Source organism: Mobula birostris, chromosome 2 (genome assembly GCF_030028105.1).
Source record: "Mobula birostris isolate sMobBir1 chromosome 2, sMobBir1.hap1, whole genome shotgun sequence".
In the NCBI taxonomy this organism is placed as follows: Eukaryota; Metazoa; Chordata; class Chondrichthyes; order Myliobatiformes; family Myliobatidae; genus Mobula; species Mobula birostris.
Window position 1 is genome coordinate 65,997,213 of NC_092371.1, and position 22,193 is coordinate 66,019,405.

At 44.0% G+C, this 22,193-nt stretch overlaps 1 protein-coding gene across 1 annotated transcript; it reads right to left on the reverse strand.

The window, feature by feature from the left end:
• Positions 1–2,179: 2,179 nt before the first annotated feature.
• Positions 2,180–3,724, reverse strand: blcap (bladder cancer associated protein). Its single transcript, XM_072277167.1, has one exon. It carries the CDS (start codon positions 3,478–3,480, stop codon positions 3,217–3,219), a length of 264 nt encoding a protein of 87 aa, XP_072133268.1. The 5' UTR covers positions 3,481–3,724; the 3' UTR covers positions 2,180–3,216.
• Between the last annotated feature and the right edge of the window lie 18,469 nt (positions 3,725–22,193).

A 22,193-nucleotide genomic window follows, 5' to 3' on the forward strand; every position in this document is an offset into this window, starting at 1 on the left:
CTCATTTGCATTAGAATTTAAGGTTTGGATTTTTGTGATCAATGTACAACCTGAGCTTAGGAGCTTCATCCCCATAACACTTGTTTCTGTCTCACCCCCAATAAGCAATCAAGTCGTATTTTTTAGTGCTTGAAAATTTAGGTAGCTGCTTTTTGAAAGTTCCATCAATGCTAACTATTAAAAACAAGTTTTGAGACCAGACCAGGCTTCTCACATTTTCTTATGGCTCAAGGGCATTTAACTTAAATCTATACCAGTTCAGAGCATTCATCAGTCCTATTCCTTCAATATTTTCACTGGAACCCTCTCCTTTTCACATGCCTAATTCCCAGCTACCCTACTATACCAAGAGAAAATTACAATAGACAACCAGCATATCTTTGGGATATGAATGAAACTAAAGCACATTGGGGGTGGTGACTGGTGGGGGAATGAAGTGACAGGGAGAACGTACAAACTACACAGACGATACCCAAGGGCAGGTCTGAACCCAGGAGACTACAATGGCACTACAGCAGTCTTAGCTACTGTGCTTCCCTGCTGATGTGACAGCCATTATTATCAGATATTTGAAACAACGCTGTTAATTGAATTTATTACCAAGGAAGAAAGCAAACTGAATTTCTAGTAGTTGCAAAATTGGTACGGCGCAAAACAGACCTGTCAGCCCACTAATGTTGTGCTGAAATTGCCAAACCAACAAATTCCACCCAACTGTGCAAGGTCTGTCTGTCATTGTTCCCCTGTTCCATGTGCCTCTCTAGAGGCCAGAAACACTACTATCCAATTCCATCACCTTCCTGGCAGCAGGTTCTGGCACTACCACCATGTGCAAACAGAAAAGCTTGCCTCAAAACACCTTCACGATTTCCCCTCAGACATTTGCCCTCTTGCTTTTGACATTTTCATCTTCGGGGCAAGAGGATCTGGCAATCTATCCTCTCATTTTATACTCTTATCAGATCACTCCTTGGCCATGGTGCCAGTGGAAAACCACCTCCTTGTACAACTTCTACTTACAGTTAACACTCCACTCAAGGACTGTATACAATGCAGAGAAATGCCTTTTCTGCATTATCAATTGAACAACCACATAATTAAAGACATTGACTGAAATACAAAATGTCAATTCTTGATGTAGTTAATTGCATATTTTTACTGTGAATACCTGAGCTGTGTCACATATTCAAAAATGACGGTTTTAAGTCCAAAAACCAATCCAAGTTGCATGCTATTTGTTGAAAGAACCTCAAAAAACAAAGATTATAGAGATATCTCTCTCTACATATAAAATTTACACAAGTTCCACCACTGATGGTAAAGTTACATTGGCTCTACCCTTCTGCGTTATTTTCTCCCAACTGGGAAAGTTGAGGCAAGGTGAGATACAGCAAGTGGACAAAGGAAATCCTGTCATACTTGCTGCTTGGAGTAACCATTACTACTATATCTGATAGGAAAGTACATTTACAAGAACATTGTATGAGAAGCAGCTTGGTATTAATGGTTCTCTATCCTGGGATTTTTTTTTATTATTAAAAAATATAGAACAATACAGCATAGGAACAAGCCCTTCTGTGCACAATGTTGTGCTGAACCAGCTGAAAAGTAAATTAACCCCTTCCCCTCCAAAATGAATCCCTACCTACAGTGTGTATATGCCTCCATCTTCCCAACATTCATGTGCCTATCTACATGTCTCTTAAAATCCTTTAATGTAATTCCTCTACCATCACACCAGGCATTCAGAGTAAAAAAAAACAAAACTTACCCTTCATATCTTTCAAATCTACCTCTTTTCATCTCCAATGCATGCTCTGGTATTAGACATTTCTACCCTCGCAAAAAGATACTCTGTTGTGTACCCTATCTATGCCTCTCAATCTTATAGATTGAGAGGTATAAATAGAGTAGACATGGATTCTGCCAATTTTTATTCGGTCCACCGAAGGGGGAAAAGCAGATGAAATCTCAGATCAAACAGTTTTCAATTTGTACTTTAAAAACATTTAATACACCCAAAAGAAATTTATAAAATTTAGTTGAAAAATATGGTTCCCTCTTACCTAGTCAGATAAAAAACTAATACAGTATCAATCAAGCATGGAGGGATAGACAATTCAATGCCAGCACACCAAACTTTAAATGACCAATTCATGATTTCACAAAACAAAGCAAATAATGCTGTAAACCCGTTTTATTTTTTTGAAGCTCATTTAAAAACATTTGGTGCTGTAGACTGCATCATGCAACACGCTCGCACATCACAGACGCAGATGGCAGTGCACTAGTGGGTTTAAACACAATCAAAGATTAAGTAGAAATATCATAACTGAACAAGTAGCTCATTTCATTTACAACAAGAGCAAGAATAAATAAAATGAGCTCCCTGGTGGCACAAAGATAATGAACTGGAAGTTAAATATCAATATTGCCAACACTATCTGGCTTGTACCTTTCACAAAGATCTCAACCCACTGTGCAAAAATAAACTGGATATGTAAACTATGAAGCAATTCATTTAATTGCAGCCTACACTAAAATCCCTGCATCTTGAAATACAGAAGCGATACTATTTCAGCTAACAAAATTGTGCAGAAATAGCACCATTGTCATAGAAAGGTCAGGAAACACACAAACACCCAAAGAAACTTGTGTATGATATCCTAAATTAACCATGAACACCAAGACCTCCCACTGAATGAAATCCTGCACTTTAATAGCCAAAAAAAGCCTCTTCCAAGTCATCATCAAGAACTTGAAGATTGATAGTAGACATTAGGCCTTTACTCGAGGTTCATCATTTCAGAATTTGAAAACCACCACCGAACGCTTCCACTAAATAGTTTGTAAGAAGGCCACTTCTTCGGGGAGGGGCTTGGGAGAACAGTAAAAATACTGAGTTTCAGTAATCATTCACAGCGCAGGGTCTAAATACAAATCCATGCAAGAGTCTTGCTTCAGGTCGACGTTATCCTTTGCAGAGGAAGCTGCAGACGAAAAACCTTCTGCTTGGCCAGCGATTTTTGTTTTTTTGGACGCAAGAATGCGGTGAAAGGAAGTTTTGAGATTTCTCCTCTGGCGAAGAGTCGGAGATCACCGCGTCTACTCGCCTCAGGAACTGCACGAAGTTGGAGAAGGAAGAAACGGCCAGCAGGAAGGTGAGAATAATTTACAGGCGACTTGTATGCCGGGCTGGGGAGGGACTTGCTACAACTAGGTGCCGACAATGCTGGGGTCGTGAGCCGAGTCGGGCAGCGGGGCCCCGCCGCACTGAAAGAGGAAGCAGTTGCCCCAGCAGCTGTAGCAGATGAGAAAGAGGGCGGCGAGGAAGACCAGGGCGCAGATGGTGCACGGTTTCCTCTCCAGTAGGAAGCTCAGCAGGTAGAAGCCCATGAACATGGAGTGGCTGAACCAGAGCGCCGGGTTCAGCGGCTTGGGGATGAGCAGCACGGGCAACAGCCACTGTAGGCAGTACATGGTTGACTGGACAGATGTGGACCCGGGCACAGCGATCCTCTCTGACACTCGCCGAGTTCAACCTCTACCGGAGCAGGTTTGAGGGGGCGGTGCAGCGGGCTCCAAGACGCCCGTCCCCTCTTCGCCGTCGTACTCGTTCGGAGCTGCTCCTTCAAAGGACACTCTCTGTCTCACCCACCAACCGACCTCGGCGCTCCCTCCTCCAGCGCCGCCACAGAGCCGCTCACTGCGCAGCCGCATATATACCGTCAGGACCCTTTGTCCTCCTCCCTCCCTCCCCCCCAACCAACCATTGCCGCCCGGGGTAGCGCCTGTCACCAGTCTCACTTTCGGCCAAGCGCCAAGCCCGGCCGCTTGTTGTGCGAAGTCCAGGAATCTGCAGTCATGTTTAGTGTTCGAGTTCGGATGGAAGAGATTGTAATCCATCCTCGTCGTGTTCGGTGTTGACGTAGACGCATGCGCAGCAGGGTCGCTCCGTGACAGGCGGATGATTAGGCGCTCGGAGAGGGTTGCTTGGGGCCTGAAGGGTGGATGGGGGAATTGGAAATGGTTGATTATGTCATACTCTCCAAGGAAAAGTGAAAAACTATGCATGTCATCTATATCGATTATTACACGATATCAGTACATTGAACTGGAACAAAGTAAAACAGCAAAAGAATACAGAGTATAGTGTTGCAGTTGCAGAGAAAATGTAGTGCAGGTAAACAGTTAAGGTGCAGGGTCACATTGTGAAGTCAAGATGACAACTGATGGTGCTTTCAGGCTCTGTATCTTCTGCCCAACGGGAGAGTGGTGAAGAGGGAATATCTTGGGGTGGCTGAGATCTTTGGCAAGGCTGGATGCTTTACAGAGGCAGCAAGAAGTGTGGGCAGAGTCCATGGAGGGTAAACTGGTTTCCATGGTGTGCTGAACTGTGTTCGCCTCTCTGCAGTTCTTGCGGTCATGCGCACAATAGCTCCCTTACCAAGCCGCGATACAGCCAGATAGGATTCTTACAATCAGGGTCAGCAGAGCCATATCAAATTTATATTTAGCCAAAGGTGCAATGGGAATGAGGGTGAAATCAGGGCACCAGTGGAAGGGGTGGAATTAGGGTAGAGGAGGGTGTGGGGATCAGAGCCTGTTGCAGTGAGAAACAAAATTAAAGTGACAGTGGGGGTACGAAGAACTTGAAAGATTTGGGTAAAGCAGACTGGATTGAGCATAAAAGATAAGAACAGGGAAGGCAGAGAGGGAGAATTAAGTCCCAGGGCTTCAGGGGTTGAAGAAGGGCCAAGACTACAAAGGCATCAGCACCCAAAAAAGGGGAAAATTAGACCCAAGATATGGGGGGAGAGGAATCCAGGCGATTTGGAGAAGTGTACGAGAGCAAGTGTACGTCAAGATAGGAAGAGTGTGTTTGGGGTAGGGGATGGGTGAGAGGAATGCCTGGGGTAATCAGAATTTGCTCAGGGCATCAGCTTGTGTAGAAGCCAGACTCACAGTTTCTATATTTCTACTTCAGTTTGAGTTGCAGATGGTGAACATTGGATTTTCAATGCTTTAAAATATCTTTTGACAGGGTGCCCGAGTAGCAAAGTAGTTGTGCAGTTACAGTTTGGGTCTTGGAGTTCAATTCTGGAGGCTTCCGTAAGAAAATCTGTACATTCTTCCCATGTGCGCATGGGTTTCCTCCGAGTGCTCCAGATTCCTCCCACAGTTCAAAGACGTACTGGTTAGTAGGTTAATTGGTCATTGTAAATTGTCCCTTTATTGTTAATTGATCATTGTAAATTGCTAGGGTTAAATAGTGGGTTGCTGGGCAGTGTAGTTTGATGGCCCAAAAGGTGCTGTATTTCTGAATAACTATTCTAAAAACTCTTAAATCACTGGAAAGCTGAAATGCTGCCAGAACCTTGAGTAGTTAAGGTTTCAGGCTACAGTGCCTGAGGTCTACTCATAGCTCACTTTTTACTAAGCTTACTGCACCTAAAAAAAAGGTAATGCTGATAGACCAAGGTTACAGGCAGCTAGTTGAGACAGTGAAACAGGTCCAAAATAATCCATATCTCATTTTCTCTACAGTATAATGAGTACTGAAGGCTTTTCAACATCTCGTGGGAACAAAGAGGCTATAAGTTGTAAAATAATTTTCTAGCCTTTCCAATGCCGCAAAATAATTCTGTGTGAGAAAATCAAAATCAACTGTAACCAAAATATTCGGCAACTTTTTTGGTTCGTCAGCTAAAATACTCGAAAATTTCTACAGATGTACTGTGGAGATCATTTTGACAGGCTGCATCACTGTGTGGTATGGGGGGGGGGGGGGCTACTTCACATGATCAAAAGAAGCTACTGAAAGTTGTAAAATGAATCAGCCCCATCCTGGGCACTAGCCTCCATAGTATCCAAGGCATCCTCAAGGAGCAGTACCTCAGAAAGGTGGTGTTCATTATTAAGGACCCCATCACCCAGGACATTCTCATTTTTAACCATGATGGAGGTGGTACAGAAGCCTGAAGGCACACACTCAGCAATTCAGGAACAGCTGCTTCCCCTCTGCTATCTGAACCTTAAATGGACATAAACATACTTACTGTAATTGATTTAAATGTTTTCTACATTATGTATTGCATTGTACTGCTGCCGCTAAGTTAACAGTGTGGACTGCTGATGAGGACTGCTACACCACCAATCTACAGGACGTGACACTCAGGGACTCGGGCTATATCTATTTTTGTGACTCTATGTTTTTCTTGGGTGGAGGAGGGAGATACTTTTCTACCAAAGGAGGTGTAAGGCAATCCTTCCCTCCGCTAGCCTGCAGCTCACCCTTGGCAAGACATAGCACCTGCTTAGCCCCCCCCAGTCAGGGTCACATGATGCCATGGGTGGAGCTGGTGGATGGTTGTATGAGCAGCCGGAGTACATCATGGTTCCTGGTTATGCATCTACTGACATCAAGTAGACAATCTCTGAAGAGTATTGATAATGGCTGGGGTTACCCATCTTGTAAAGACACTACCCAGAAGGCGGCCATGACAATCTACTTCTGCTAAGAACACTCATGATCATAAATAGACTCTGTTCACCTAGTCATGTAATAGGACACATAATAACGATGATGATATTTTTCTGCTACCATAACTATATATTTTTATACTTTATACTTTATTGTCACCAAACAATTGATACAAGAACGTGCAATCATCACAGCGATATTTGATTCTGCGCTTCGCGCTCCCTGGAGTATGAATCGATAGTAAATATTAAAAATTTAAATTATAAATCATAAATAGAAAATAGAAAAGGGAAAGTAAGGTAGTGCAAAAAAACTGAGGGGCAGGTCTGGATATTTGGAGGGTACAGCCCAGATTTGGGTCAGGATCCATTTAGCTGTCTTGTCACAGTTGGAAAGAAGCTGTTCCCAAATCTGGCCATACGAGTTTTCAAGCTCCTGAGCCTTCTCCCGGAGGGAAGAAGGATGAAAAGTGTGTTGGTTGGGTGGGTCGTGTCCTTGATTATCCTGGCAGCACTGCTTTGATAGCGTGCGGTGTAATGTGAGTCCAAGGATGGAAGATTGGTTTGTGTGATGCGCTGCGCCGTGTTCATGATCTTCTGCAACTTCTTCCGGTCTTGGACAGGACAACTTCCATACCAGGTTGTGATGCACCCTAGCAGAATGCTTTCTACGGTGCATCTATAAAAATTAGTGAGGGTTTTAGGAGACAGGCCAAATTTCTTTAGCTTTCTCAGGAAGTAAAGGCACTGGTGGGCCTTCTTGGCAGTGGACTCTGCTTGGATGGACCAAGTCAGGTCAGTTGTGATATTGACTCCAAGGAACTTAAAGCTTTTGACCTGTTCCACTTGCGCACCACTGTTGTAAATGGGGTTGTGCGGTCCACTTCTCCTTCTGAAGTCAACAACCAATTCCTTCGTCTTGCTATATGTGATGTGTACGACTGTTGTTACTGTGATTTGCACCTTGGGCTGGGAGGAATGCAGTTTCATTTGGTTGTATTCATAGGACAATTGAATTTAAACTGGTCTTGGTGTCATTGTGGTTGACCATTGTTTATACTCTTTTGCAGCTATCACCTGAAAAACAGCATTCGTAAGTATTTACAACTTGATTATTAATAGAAATTGTATACAGTAATCATCCCTGTGCGACAGCATCTCTAAATAGATTCAACTGCATCAACAACTTCCTTATTGCCTCCAGGCAATCAATCAATTATTAATGAAATACAACTGATTAACATGAATAATAAAGGCATCAAACAACAAACAGTATGGCTTAATATTGAGAAAACTGACGTCATTGTCTTCAGTGCCAGTCACAAACTCCATTCTGGTACAACTGACTCCATCCTTCTCCCTAAAAACTTTGCAAACTTCTCTTGTGTAATTCCACATTTAAATCTGCACCACACATGTGCCATGATTAAAATGGCATATGTTCCCTCCATGTTGACACCATGCCAAATAAAACACACCAGCACCTCTACTTCCTCAGAAGGTCAAGGAAATTTAGCAGGTCCCCATTGATCCTCACCAACTTTTATAGACGCACCATAGAAAGCATCATATGGAAGCCCCACAGCTTGGTCTGGCAACTGCCTTGCCTGCGATTGCAAGAATTGCAGAGTTATGAACACTGCTGAGCACATCATGGATCCTAACCTCCCCTCCAAAGACTCTGTTCACATTTCTTACTGCCTCAGAAAAGCAGCCAGCGTAAACAAAGAACCCTCCCACCCTGAACATTCTCTTCTCTCCCTTCCCATCAGGCAGAAGATATAAAAACCTGGAAGTATGTACCACCAGGCTCAGGGGCAGTTCCTGTTATAAAACTATAGTAAGGTGGACTCTGGCACCACAATTTACCTTGTCATGATCTTGCACCTTATTGTCTGCCTGCACTGTACTTTCTCTGTAATGTTAACACTACATTCCACTTTTCCTTTGTAATACCTTGATGTACTGATAATGTGAAATGATCTACATGTACGGCATGCAAAGCAAAGATATTCACTGAATCTCCATACATACAGCATGACAGTAATAAACTAGTTTTCAATTGCCATTGCCTGACCCTTCTGCCTCAGCTTACCTGCTACTGATAATATTGTGGTTTTTAGGACCTCTGAATGGACTTTTCCAATTCAGCTGGCCAGCCTGTGGGGCAACACAGTAGCACAGTAGTTAGCATAATGCTTTGCAGTGCCAGCAACCTGGGTTGAATTGAGTTTGTACGTTCTCCTCATGACTGATTGAGTATCCTCTGGGTGCTTTGGTTTCCACCCACATTCAGAAGATGTATGGGTTATGGGCATGCTATGTTGGTGCCAAAAGCATGCAGACACTTGTGGCTGCCCCCAGCACATCCTTGGACTGTGTTTGTTGTTGCCGCGAACAACGCACTTCACTGTATGTTTCAATGGCCATGTGACATATAAAGCCAGTCTTAAACTTAATTCTGCATAAACTTGTGGTTATGCACACCTGTTCATTTCAGACCTGTTCTAGCTCACACCTATCCATTTTGTCTTCACCCTATTTATTCCTCCCTCGAGGCTTACTGAACTACATTGCCTTCACAGGAGGCGATGAGTCAGTGTACAGGACACAATAGGACACCTGATAGAGTGGTCCTGCAACAATAACTGCTCACTTAATGCTGGCAAAACTTATCAGTAACTCAGGAAGAGAAAGGATGGCGAACACACCCATCTACATTGCTGGATTGGCTGTTGAGAGGGTCAACACCATGAGCTTCCTGGGTGTAAAAATATCAGATGACCTATCCTGGGCCTACATAGATTCAATCACAATGACAACATGCCAGTGTCTACTTTCCTCGAATATTAAGGAGGCTCAGCATGTCACTAAGCACCCTCACAAGCTTCCACAGATAACTGTTGAAGGTCTGGTATGTCTATTTGAATGCAGAAGAATAGAAGAAGCTGTGGAGCCATATCCCTCCTCACCATCAAAAGTATCTACATGAGACACAGCATCAAAAAAACAGTGTAAAGCAAAGGCCACCATCATCTGGGCCAGGCCATCTTCTCTTGGCTACCGCTGGGCAGGAGACACAAAAGTCTGAAGTCTTATACCACCTGGTTTAAGATTAGCTACTTCCTTTCAGCTTTCTTTTATTTATTGAACCAACATGTTCACCCCCCAATCTCTACCTCAATATAGTAACACTATGATCACTCTTATCATATTGCCCTTGTTATGGTGTGCACTCACAGGGCTGGACTCAAGTGCAGAGGAAAGGCAGGCATGGGGGTCCCCAGCACCGAACTCAACCCAGGAGCAGAAGATGGCAGATTCCCCATGAAAGCACAGAAACAAGAGGTTAGACATTCCACCAGCACCTCAGGGGAATGACAACACAAAACAATTCATTCTTTCCAACACAACAACTCCACTAAGGCACTTCTTCTATTTCCGGCTGTTTAGACACATCTAGGCATATTACAGCCCTCTGCAGGATGTATAATTAATTACAGAACTTCAAGGAACTCAAATTCTGGAATACAACCTAGTCTCAAGTATAAGTCTATCTCATGATAGACTCTTCAATCAGATGTTGATTCTCTTGCACTTAGGCACTAAGTGAGACTCCTCTTTAAATAATCATATAGGGCAGGAAACATGTGCCAGTCACAATTAACTTGACAAGATTAAACCAAAAACACAAGGGCTTAATGGCTCTAGTTAAGATAATGATTAGTAAATACAGGTGCTCAAGAACCCTAGAAGCTCAGAAGGCTGACAGATGGGTCGGCTGTCTGCACAGCAGAACTTATAGCCATTATTATTAGTTTGCAATGGGTTGAACAAGAAAAGGCATATAGAGTCATGATCTGCTCAGATTCTGCCTGGGAATTGCAGAGTTTGGAATCAAGGCATTCAAGGAGACCTGATCTGTTGAAGCAAGTGCACTACAATTTATATGTTCTGCAGAATGCGAGAACAGTAGTACAGTTTTGTTGGGTACCTGTACAAGTGGATGTACTGGGTCATAAAAGATGTCAGAATCAGAATCAGGTTTATTATCACCGGCATGTGTCGTGAAATTTGTTAACTTAGCAGCAGCCGTTCAATACAATGCATAATATAGAAGAAAAATCGATCAATCAATTACAGTACAGTATATGTGTATTGAATAGATTAAAAATCGTGCAAAAATGGAAATAATAAAGAAGTGAGGTAGTGTTCATGAGTTCAATGTCCATTCAGGAATCAGATGGCAGAGGAGAAGAAGCTGTTTCTGAATCGAAGAGTGTGTGCCTTCAGGCTTCTGTACCTCCTACCTGATGGTAATAATGAGGAAAGGGCATGCCCTGGGTGCTGGGGTCCTTAATAATGGACGCCGCCTTTCTGAGACACCGCGCTCCTTGAAGATGTCTTGGGTACTTTGTAGGCCAGTACACAAGATGGAGCCGACTAAATTTACGACCCTCTGCAGCTTCTTTCGGTCTTGTGCAGTAGCCATCCCCATACCAGACAGTGATGCAGCCCGTCAGAATGCTCTCCACTGTACATCTATAGAAGATTTTGCGTGTTTTTGTTGACGTACCAAGTGTCTTCAAACTCTTAATGAAGTATAGTCGCTGTCTTGCTTTCTTTATAGCTGCATCAATATGTTGGGACTAAGATCAATATGTTATAGCAAAACAGGCATCATTTACTAAGTCAGAGGTAAATATTATAGGTAATATAGGAAGGTATTAGGTTGGCTGGGATTAGAAAATGACAGAATTTGTGGGATAGGAGTGGAGCAGGGAAGTGATATTACAATTTGGTTCCATCAGTTCAGGTGAGGTGCCTTTTGGAAAGGGTTAGGAGGGAAGATGTGTGGTTGGTGAGATTGACGTTTGGACATATGGGTTTGCACTCCACTTTGATACTTACTGGTAAACACAGAGACAGTGGAACATGTAATCGTGGTGTGCCACAGATATTTATTAGATCTTAGGAAGCTGTTTGGGCATTTATTGGGTAGATCTGCGGTGCCTATGAGCAGAATTTCTGGCACCTGAAGCAGGGATGGTTAGGTCATGTAGGGCCCTGATGAACATTTTAATGAAACAGGTTTGGGAGGAAGAATCTGATCCCCGTCATGGCTCCTGTCATACTCCATTCCACTAGGTGATGGTAATGCACCTTTCATAGAATACCTACAGCACAATACAGGCCCTTCGGCCCACCTGTCTTTCTGATAGGTGCGAGCTGCCATTAGCAAAAGAAGAAGAAGAACCTGAGAAGCTCAAAGCTCTATGGCAAGCCGCAGAAGCCATAGGGCTCATGACAGCACCGTAATGAAGTTTTTAAAATTTTTGTTCCATTTGTGTGCTTTCTTGTTTAATTTATGTTTAATATGTTTTCCTCCTGAATGTTTCACCTCTAATACTACATATGTGTTTGTAATTCTGCATATGAAAATGCAATCAACTTCTGGTTAAGCATTGGTTCAATTTTAAGCTCTCGTCTTTGTTTTCAGATGCCAGAATGGTCTTCCCCTCCATCTTTCCAGCCTTTAATTCTACAGGATTCCCCGGACTTTTGCCCCTTGTTTTTCACAAAATTTAATTGGTTTCCAAAGTTCTGAATTTCTGCATATAAACTTCAGTCCTCTTTAAAACATCAATTAATACCTTCACCTTAGACAAAACTTTGGTCATTTGCTGTAATATCAGATGAAATAGAAAGCTTTAGTATGTTAAAGACACTTTATAAATGGAAATTATTCTTGAGGCTTCACACTTTGAGGAAGTTTCTTGCTTTGTAATTTATCAAAAGCTTTTTGGTGGATTACATATGAGTTAAACAGATCACATTACTGGGAGTTAACTAACCAATATCCTGTTGACCTTGAAACAGAGCAATCAAATGAGTAAGCCAAGGGCTGTTTGTCTTGCAGGAATGCGGAGTGTTTCTGAAATATCTGAATTCAGGTTCAATTTTTAATGAAATACTCTTTTGTGAGGCACCTTAAGATGACTTTCCAGGTTTTGGATGCTGTACAAATATAAATGATAAAATTTACTAATGATTGAAATAAAATTTCATATTACAGAGAAATAAAAAAGATGGAGCGAAAGATTGTGTGGCTGGAGAGATGGCGCAGGAGGTTAGGCTTTAGATCTGTGACATTTGTGTACGTCAGATGGATCTTCCATCAACTGCATCAGAACCTGTCACAAGGATCGTTACAGATAATCTTTCCTAACAAATGTAATAAGCACATGCAACAGTTCATCTCTGTGAGACAGGAGCACACACATCATAGTACAATAGTATCTGCTTTAGTAATTTGTACATTATTATTCCATATTATTGCAAATTATTGCACATTGGTAAATTATTACTGTGTATGTTATTATTCTGTGCTTTTTTATTAGTTATGTTGTTAAGTGTGTTGTTAAATGTTGCTGCTGTAATGAAAGAATTTCCCACTTGGGATCAATAAAGTATTTATGATTATTGTTATTATTATTAAAAGAAAATCGTTTAAAAGTCAAATTTAAAGGTACATTGAAGCGATTGAAATAACAGCACATATAATAGCAAATAGTGATATCTAATTATAATGGAAACATGGCCATTGGGTGACCAAAGCTGGGAGCTAAATATTCCAGGATATTTGACATTCAGGAAGGACAGACAAAAAGGCAAAGGAGATAGGTAGTGCTGTTAATAAGAGGAATTGAGGAAAGTAATTAGAAAAGATCTCAGCTCAGCAAATTGACTAGAACTAGAATCAGTTTGGGTGGAGTTAAGGTGCAGCAGGGGGTGGAAAGTATTGGCAGGAGATCATAAACTCGAGAAAGTTTGCATTTGCTGGAAATCCAGAGCAACGCACACAAAATGCTGGAGGAACTCAGCAGGTCAGGCAGCATCCATGGAAATGAACAAACAGTCGATGTTTCAGTCTGAAACCCTTCTTCAGGACTGAGAAGGCAGGGGAAAGACTCCAGAATAAAAAGGTGGGGTGGGGGGAGGGGGAAGGATGATAGCTAGCAGGTGATAGGTGAAGCCACTTGGATAAGAAAAATAAAGGGCTGGAGAGGTAGCAATCTGTTAGGAGAGGAGAGTGAACCATATGAGAAAGGGAAGGAGGAGGGGACCCAGGGGGAGGTGATAGCAGGTGAGAAGAAGAGGCCAGAGTAGGAATAGGAGAAGAGAGGAGTGGGAGGGTGAAATTTTTTAAAAACGCAAACACGAGGAAATCTGCAGATGCTGGAATTTTAAGCAACACACTTAAAAGTTGCTGGTGAACGCAGCAGGCCAGGCAGCATCTCTAGGAAGAGGTACAGTCGACGTTTCGGGCCGAGACTCTTCGTCAGGGCTAACTGAAAGAAGAGCTAGTAAGAGATTTAAAAGTGGGAGGGGGAGGGAGAGATCCGAAATGATAGGAGAAGACAGGAGGGGGAGGGATGGAACCAAGAGTTGGATAGTTGATTGGCAAAAGGGATATAGGACAGAAGGCCTAGGGAGAAAGAAAAGGGGGGGGGATCCCAGAGGATGGGCAAGGGGTATAGTGAGAGGGACAGAGGGAGAAAAAGGAGAGAGAGAAAAAGAATGTGTATATAAATAAATAACGGATAGGGTACGAGGGGGAGGTGGGCATTAGCGGAAGTTTGTGAAGTCAATGTTCGTGCCATCAGGTTAGAGGCTACCCAGACAGAATATAAGGTGTTGTTCCTCCAACCTGAGTGTGGCTTCATCTTTACAGTAGAGGAGGCCGTGGATAGACATATCAGAATGGGAATGGGACGTGGAATTAAAATGTGTGGCTACTGGGAGATCCTGCTTTCTCTGGCAGACAGAAAGTAAATTTTTTACTGGGAGGAGAAATTGATTTTCATGTGATCAGGTTGGAGATTATCCAGGTGGAATATATGGTGTTGCTCCTCTACCTTGAGGGTGGCCTCATTTTGCCACAAGAGGGGGCCATGGGCCCACATATTGGAATGGGAATGGGAATCAGAATTAACATGTTTGGCCACCAGGAAACTCCGCTTTTGGTGGATGGAGCTGAGGTGCTTGATGAGGCAGTCCCCCAGTTTACAACGTGTCTCACCAGTGTAGAGGATGCCATATTGGGAGCACTGGACACAATAAACAACCCTAGGAGATTCACAGGTGAAGTGTTGCCACACTCAGAAAGACTGTTTGGAGTCCTAATTGGAGGTGAGGGAGGAGGTGAATGGGCAGGTGTAGCACCATGGCCACTTGCAGGGGTAAGTGCCGTGAGGGATGATTGGCAAAGAAATTATAGAGGGAGCAATCCCTGCAGAAAGCAGGTGGGCGGTGGGGGGAGGTAAAGATATGCTTGGTGGTAGGATCCCTTTGGAGATTGCAGAAGTTGCAGAGGATGATCTAGGGTGGTAAAAATGAGAAAATCAGAAATGTATGCAGTGGATAATTCAGTAATAATGATGGAATTTAAACTACAACTGGACTGAGTAAAACTAGATGTAGTTTAAAGTAGAAACTAGGAAGTCATGTTCTTCATAATTTTATACATACCTATAAGATCACCTTTCAGACTTCCAGGGAAAAAAAGTCCTAGCCTCTTCCTATAACTCCCTTGAGTCCTAGCAACAGCATTGTAAATCTTTTCTACACTCTTTCCAATTTAGTATCATCTTTCCTACAGTGAGATGACCAGAACTGGACATATAGGTAACTGAATATATACTTCAAGTGCAGCCTCACCAGTATCTTGCACAAGCTCAACATATCTGTCCAACTTCTATAGTCAATGTTGCGACTAATGAAGATCGGTGTGCTAAAAGCCTTCTTCACCACCCAGTCTATTTCCAACTCTACCTTCAGGAAACCATGTACCTGAACTCCAAAGTCTCTCTGTTCTACAACACATTCCTGTTCACCTAACTTGATTTGACTTTTCAAAATGCAACACCTCACATTAATCTGAAAATTAAACTTAATTTGCCATTATTTGGTCCACTCATTCAGCTGATTCATCCTTCTTCCAGCAAAATGACAGTGTACTTGGTTGTAGCAGCTTCTCCAGATACCAACAAAGGTTTGTATCTTATGTGCCAACACAAGACACTGCTGGGTATTGAGAATATCAAGTGCTGCAGGTCTGTCCCACGGGCAAGTCACTCGACGGCGGTGAAGTCGGACTTATTACGCACCGTGTTGCAGTCTACTACAGGAGGAAGGTGTCAGATGAGGTTGTGGTCCAACACATGGTAGAATTATTGTCCTAGATGTGTTCCTTGTGAATGCAGGACCCTGTTGGACATTGATAATGAACACTGAACACAGGACGCTGCGAGTCCGGTTCTCTGGTTGGCGAGACCGAGAGTGGGAGGAGCTGTGCGGCCTTGGTTGTTGTGCGGAACTTGCCCACATGCCGCAGGGTGGTCTGGCACAGCTTTCCAGCGCAGGAGATGCCGGAGGTGGTGTGGGAGAGAGCTGGAGCCTGTGCTGAATACAGGACTGTTCCCTCTTGTCGGTGTTGTCAGAGTCAGAATCGGGTTTAATATCACTGGTATACGGTACGTTGTGATGGTTTTATGGCAGGAGTACATTGCAAAACATAAGAACAAAGCCCATAAGTTACAATAAGTATATATACAAAAAGAAAATTAAATAAGTAGTGCAAAAAGAGAGGAAAAATACCGAGGTAGTGTTCATGCTTCATTGCCCAGTCAGAAATTTGATGGCAGAGGGGATGAAGCTATTCCTGAATCAATGAGTGTGTTTTCAGGCTTCTGTACCTCCTTCCTGATGGTAGCAATAAGAACAAGGCTAGACACGAGGAAATCTGCAGATGCTGGAAATTCAAGCAACACACATAAAAATTGCTGGTGAACGCAGCAGGCCAGGCAGCATCTATAGGAAGAGGTACAGTTGACGTTTCGGGCCGAGACCCTTCGTCAGGACTAACTGAAAGAAGAGACAGTAAGAGATTTGAAAGTGGGAGGGGGAGGGGGAGATCTGAAATGATAGGAGAAGACAGGAGGGGGACAGATGGAGCTAAGAGCTGGACAGTTGATTGGCAAAAGGGATACGAGGCTGGAGAAAGGAGAGGATCATGGGATGGGAGGCCTGGGGAGAAAGAAAGAGGAAGGGGAGCCCTGAGGATTTGCAAGGAGTTATAGTGAGAGGGATAGAGGGAGAAAAAAGAGAGTGAGAACAAACAACAAACAAACAAACAAATAAATAAATAAGGGATGGGGTACGAAGGGGAGGTGGAGCATTAACGGAAGTTAGAGAGGTAATGTTCATGCCATCAGGTTGGAGGCTACCCAGACAGAATATAAGGTGTTGTTCCTCCAACCTGAGTGTGGCTTCATCTTGACAGTGGAGGAGGTTGTGCCCTGGCTGATGGGTGCTGCCTTTTTGTGGCATCACCTCTTGAAAATGTCTCGGATGCTGGGAAGGCTAGTGCCCATGATGGAGCTGGCTGAGTTTACAAATTTCTGCAGCTTTTTCCAATGCTGTGCAGTGGCCCCTCCACAGCAGACAGTGGTGCTGTCCATGGTACACCTATAGGAATTTGTGAGTGCCTTTGGTGATATACCAATTCTCCTCAAACCCTAATGAAGTATAGCTGCTGTATCACCTTCTTTCTAATTACATTAATATGTTGGGCCCAGGATAGATTGTTGAAGAGGTTGACACCCAGGAACTTGAAACTGTTCATCCTTTCCACTTCTGATACCTTGATACGTATTGGTGTGTGTTCCCTGAACTTTCCCTTCCTGAAGCCCACAATCAGTTTCTTTATCTGGGGGAGGAGAAGATGGCGGCGCGACACAGCGCGCGCGGCCGCTCCAAATTGATATCGTATTTGTGAAGTAGGATGCCGTGCACAATCCTGATTTGATGGAGACAGCCATGAGAAGCAGAGAGGAACATCTGGAGAAACTTCTGAAATGCCTGCTTCGCTGCCGCTGCTACTGTGCGATCAAGAATCTCTGGAGGGGAAGGCCCCAAATCCTCGGCTTTGCCTATTGCCTGTTGCCGGGGCTGGAGTCAAAGCGCCCGGCAGAGATGGTGCTCGGTGCTTGGAGTCAGAGAGCTGGTCGGAGGCTCGAAATTTTTGGACGGTCTCGGAGTCGGATTGTGGTCGAGTGCTTCCAAGATGCTGCATCGGCAAGTTTGCAGTGCTGGAAGCTCATGGCAGGAAGAGTTTTCTTCCTTCTACTGTCTGCGTGAGATGATGGGACTTTTGAGAGACTTTGAGATTTTTTTTACCATGCCCATGATCTGTTCTTCTATCAAATTACGGTATTGCTTGCACTGTTGTAACTATATAATTATGTGGTTGTTGTCAGTTTTTTTAAGTCTTGGTTTGTCTTGTGTTTCTGTGATATCATTCTGGAGGAACAAATTGTATCATTTCTTAATGCATGCATTACTAAATGACAATAAAAGAGGACTGTGTGTCATAATCTGATCTAATCTATTTTACTGATGTTGAGTGCAAGGTTGTTGCTATGACACAAGTCAACCAGCTGATCTATCTCGCTCCTGTACATAAGAACATAAGAAAGGCCCAGCTTGCTCAACTTTCCTCATAAGACATGTTTTCTAATCTAAGAGTACAATAGATGAGTTGTTATGGCTTTTCTTGAACATAAAATGCCTCTGCCATTTTTATTTGCGAAAACCTGCATGGTGACTCCGATACTCCAGGACGATTCCTGAGTTATTGACCATGTCAGCCAGCACAGTTGCTTTGGAACTGCCAGAGATTTGGGAGCAATATGCCATTGCCTGATTTGCACAGGCCGAGGCCCAATTCATGCTGTGAGAAATCACCGCTGACAATACCAAATATTTTTATGTGGTAGTGTTGCTTGACCGGCAGCTCCATCCCCTGAAAGGAAGTACAGCATGTTTGACTGTGAACTTCTCAGTCTCTATCTGGCTGTCTGCCACTTTCATTTTTTCTAGAGGGTCTCCATTCCACGGCACTCATTGACCACAAACCCCTCATGCACGCAATGGCCAAAATATCAGACCCTTGGTCTGCACGACGGCAACGCCACCTGGCCTGCATATCCCAGTTCACAACTGATATATAACATGTCAATGGGAAAAATAATGCTGTGGCTGATTGCCTCTCACGGCCAGCTGTTGAGACACATAGGGGTGGACTATGCTGGCATGGCAGCCAACCAAGCCACTTACCCAGAGGTCCAGGCTTACCAACTAGCAATCACAGGCCTGCGGTTGGCTGACATTAAGTTCAGGGAAGGTGGGTTTCTCTCCTGTGTGATGACTCAACCAGTCACCCTCACCCCACAGTGCCAACAAACTGGAGATGGACAGTTTTTAACTCCATACATGGCCTCTTGCAGCTGGACCAGAAGGCCTCACAGAAACTGGTTGCACTAAAGTTTGTGCGGCACTGCCTTAGAAAGGACATGTGTGATTATACTGCAGCTTGTTTGAAGTATCTGCAGGCAAAGATTAACTGTCATGCTCAGGTGCTATTGGCATCTTTTGAGGTCTCAGGGTGTCAGTTTGACTATGTCAATGTGGACCTTGTTGGTCCTCTTCCCCTCTCACGTGGTTTCACACACTTCTTTACTATGGTGGACTGTACCGCCAGATGGCCAGAAGTCATCCCTCTAGTATCGACGATGGCTCCGGACGTGGCACGGGCATTCATCAGCACCCAGGAGTGCACAGTTTGGCATCCCATCTGATATTAGATTAGATTAGATTATGAGGACATGCTGTCCTCTTTTATTGTCATTTAGTAATGCATGCATTAAGAAGTGATACAATGTTCCTCCAGTATGATATCACAGAAACACAAGACAGACAAAGACTGAAAAACTGGCAAAAAGCACATAATTATAACATATAGTTACAACAGTGCAAAGCAATACCATAATTTGATAAATAATAGACAATGGGCACAGTAAAAAAAAAGTCTCAAAGTCTCTCGAAAGTCGCATCATCTCACGCAGACGGTAGAAGGAAGAAAAACTCTCCCTGCCATGAACCTCCAGCGCCGCAAACCTGCCGATGCAGCACCCTGGAAGCACCCGACCACAGCCGACTCTTGAGTCCGTCCGAAAACTTCGAGCCTCCAACCAGCCCTCTGACACCGAGCACTGAGCACCATCTCTGCCGAGCGCTTTGACCCTGGCCCCGGCCGCCAAGCAATAGGCAAAGCCGAGGATTTGGGGCCTTCCCTTCCGGAGATTCTCGATCGCACGGTAGAAGTGGCAGCGAAGCAGGCATTTCAGAAGTTTCTCCAGATGTTCCTCCATGCTTCTCACGTCTGTCTCCATCAAATCAGGATTGTGCACAGTCTCCTGCTTAACAAATACAGATATCATCCTGGAGCGGCCGCGCACGCTGTGTTGCGCTGCCATCTTCTCCTCCCCTCCCCAATTTCATCTGACCGCAGTCCCCAATTCCTATCAGATGGCCCAGTACCTCAGCATTAGGCTACATCACACCATGATGTATTAACCGCAGTCCAATGGCCTGAGTGAATGGTTTCACCACTCCTTAAAGACTGCTCTGAGGGCTTCCCTGTCTGATGAGTGTTGGCATGATCATCTCCTGTGGGTCCTGCTGGGCCTCAGAATGGCTCCAAAAGAGGACATGCAGTCATCATGGCTGAGTTGGTATACAGGCAGCATTATGAGTGCCAGGTGGTTTCATTCCTGACGCCACGACCGTCTTGTCGGTCTCTCAACAGCATTCCACCCCCCTCAGTAAATTCAATACGTTTTCACCTGTTCCTACCTCCCATCATGGCAAACAGCACTCTTGGGTTCCTGTTGACATACAATCCACCTCGTTTGTTTACATCCACCATGATACATACCAACATCCCCTTAGACTCCCTTACAAAGGCTTGTTCCGTGTTTTGGAAAAGGGTGAAAAGACTTTTATCATAGATAAGAGGGGTAAACCTGAATGTATTTCAGTCCATTTCATTAAAACAGCCCACTGAAATTTGGAGAATTCCACTATCTTGCCTTTGGTGTCACGACATGATGATGAGCGCTGGCACGTGGCCAAGTGGTTAAGACGTTGGACTAGTGAGCTGAAGGTCGCGAGTTTGAACCTCAGCTGAGGCAGTGTGTTGTGTCCTTGAGCAAGGCACTTAACCACACATTGCTCCTGCACGTTTATAGCCCGGCGGCGGTTGTTGCAGTATGGGCAAGACAAGACACACCTCTGGATGAGCCAGAGGCACTTGCTGTTCCTCTACACATAGAACATAGAACCCATGCTTGTCTGAGCTCCTTACAGGCTTACAACGCTGGTTTTAGTCATCTCTGCGGGTGGGGATGGGGGTGCCTGTGTAAAGGAATGGAATTAGTCGAAGTGTACATAATTCACAACTGAAATTGGGGGTTTCACTTCAAGAGGCTAGACTAACATGATGGCGTAATTACGTAAAGCTTTAACGTGCTTTGTATTCAGTGTTTGGAGAACAATAAATGAGTTGTTACAGTTTTTTTTAAACAGAAAATGCCTCCACTGCTTTTATTTGCAAAAACCTACACTGCGACTTTGTGTTCTCAGTTGTTTTGTGTCTTAACTTGTGAACAAATTACCTTGCACAAGACCTTAGTATCACAGAGGGCTTACCGAAAGGGACATGGACACAACCAATTTTGGTTCCTACAATACGTACAAGGCAAGTCTGGTACAAGACCACACCACTTGCTTTGGCCAGCAAGCCTCATATTTTTTAAAAAATGTACTTGCTGCATTCTGTGAGTGCCACAAGATGGCAGCAAAGGCAAACATGATGGAATGATCAACAGGAATTTGCAGAATTCTATATAGATCCAAGATGTGCAACAGCCTTCTAATTATGCTAATGATTTTATTCATTGTTTCTGCTAGCTGCAACATGATTCCACCATCAGCCACATGCTTCCCTCTCCAGAGCCATCTGTTTTCCTCAGGGGTCACTCTCTGTGGCTCCCTAGCACGATCATTCCAACCCAAAGTCAGCCTCTTTCCATTTTAACTGTCAGAAGTGCAGCACCTGCCCCTACACCTCCTCTCTCACAACCATCCAGGGAATTGAATGGCTCTTCCTGCTGGGACAGAAGTCCACATGCATTTCCTCTAACCTTGTCTATTGCTTTCAGTGCTCTTAACTCTACATCAGAGGAGCCAATGTCACGAGATTGGGTGACCCATTTGCCAAGTACAATGCCTATTATGGATAGAGTGCTGTTGCTCTGCAAATGTAGGTTAATTGGTCACGTGGTTGTAATTGCATTTCACAGGCAAAGCGGAAGGTCCAGCATGAAGCACGGAGTTCTCCAATTTCACATAACCCACACTCTCTCAGATCCTTTCCCTCTGTTCCTGATACACCCAGGTTCCCTTCTTTCTAACCCCCAGCACTCTGACCTCCTGTAACCCAGTGCCTTTTCCCTCCACCACCTAGTTTCATCTGCCCATCACCCACACACACTATTCACTCGATCCCTTCTCTTTCTGTTTGATGGCTTTGGACCTGTACTCGCTAAAGGTTAGAAGAATGAAGGGAGGCCTCATTGAAATCTATCAACAATTGAAAGGCCTAGATAGAGTGGATGTCGGGAGAACGTTTCCTATAGTGGGGGAGTCTAGGACCAGTGGGCACAACTACAGAACAGAGAGATGTCCATTTAGAACAAAGATAGGGAGGAATTTCTCTACCCAGAGCATAGTAAATCTGTGGAATC

Coding starts and splice junctions, on each gene's coding strand:
- blcap (XM_072277167.1), bottom strand. CDS start 3,480: ATGTACTGCCTACAGTGGCTGTTGCCCGTGCTGCTCATCCCCAAGCCG.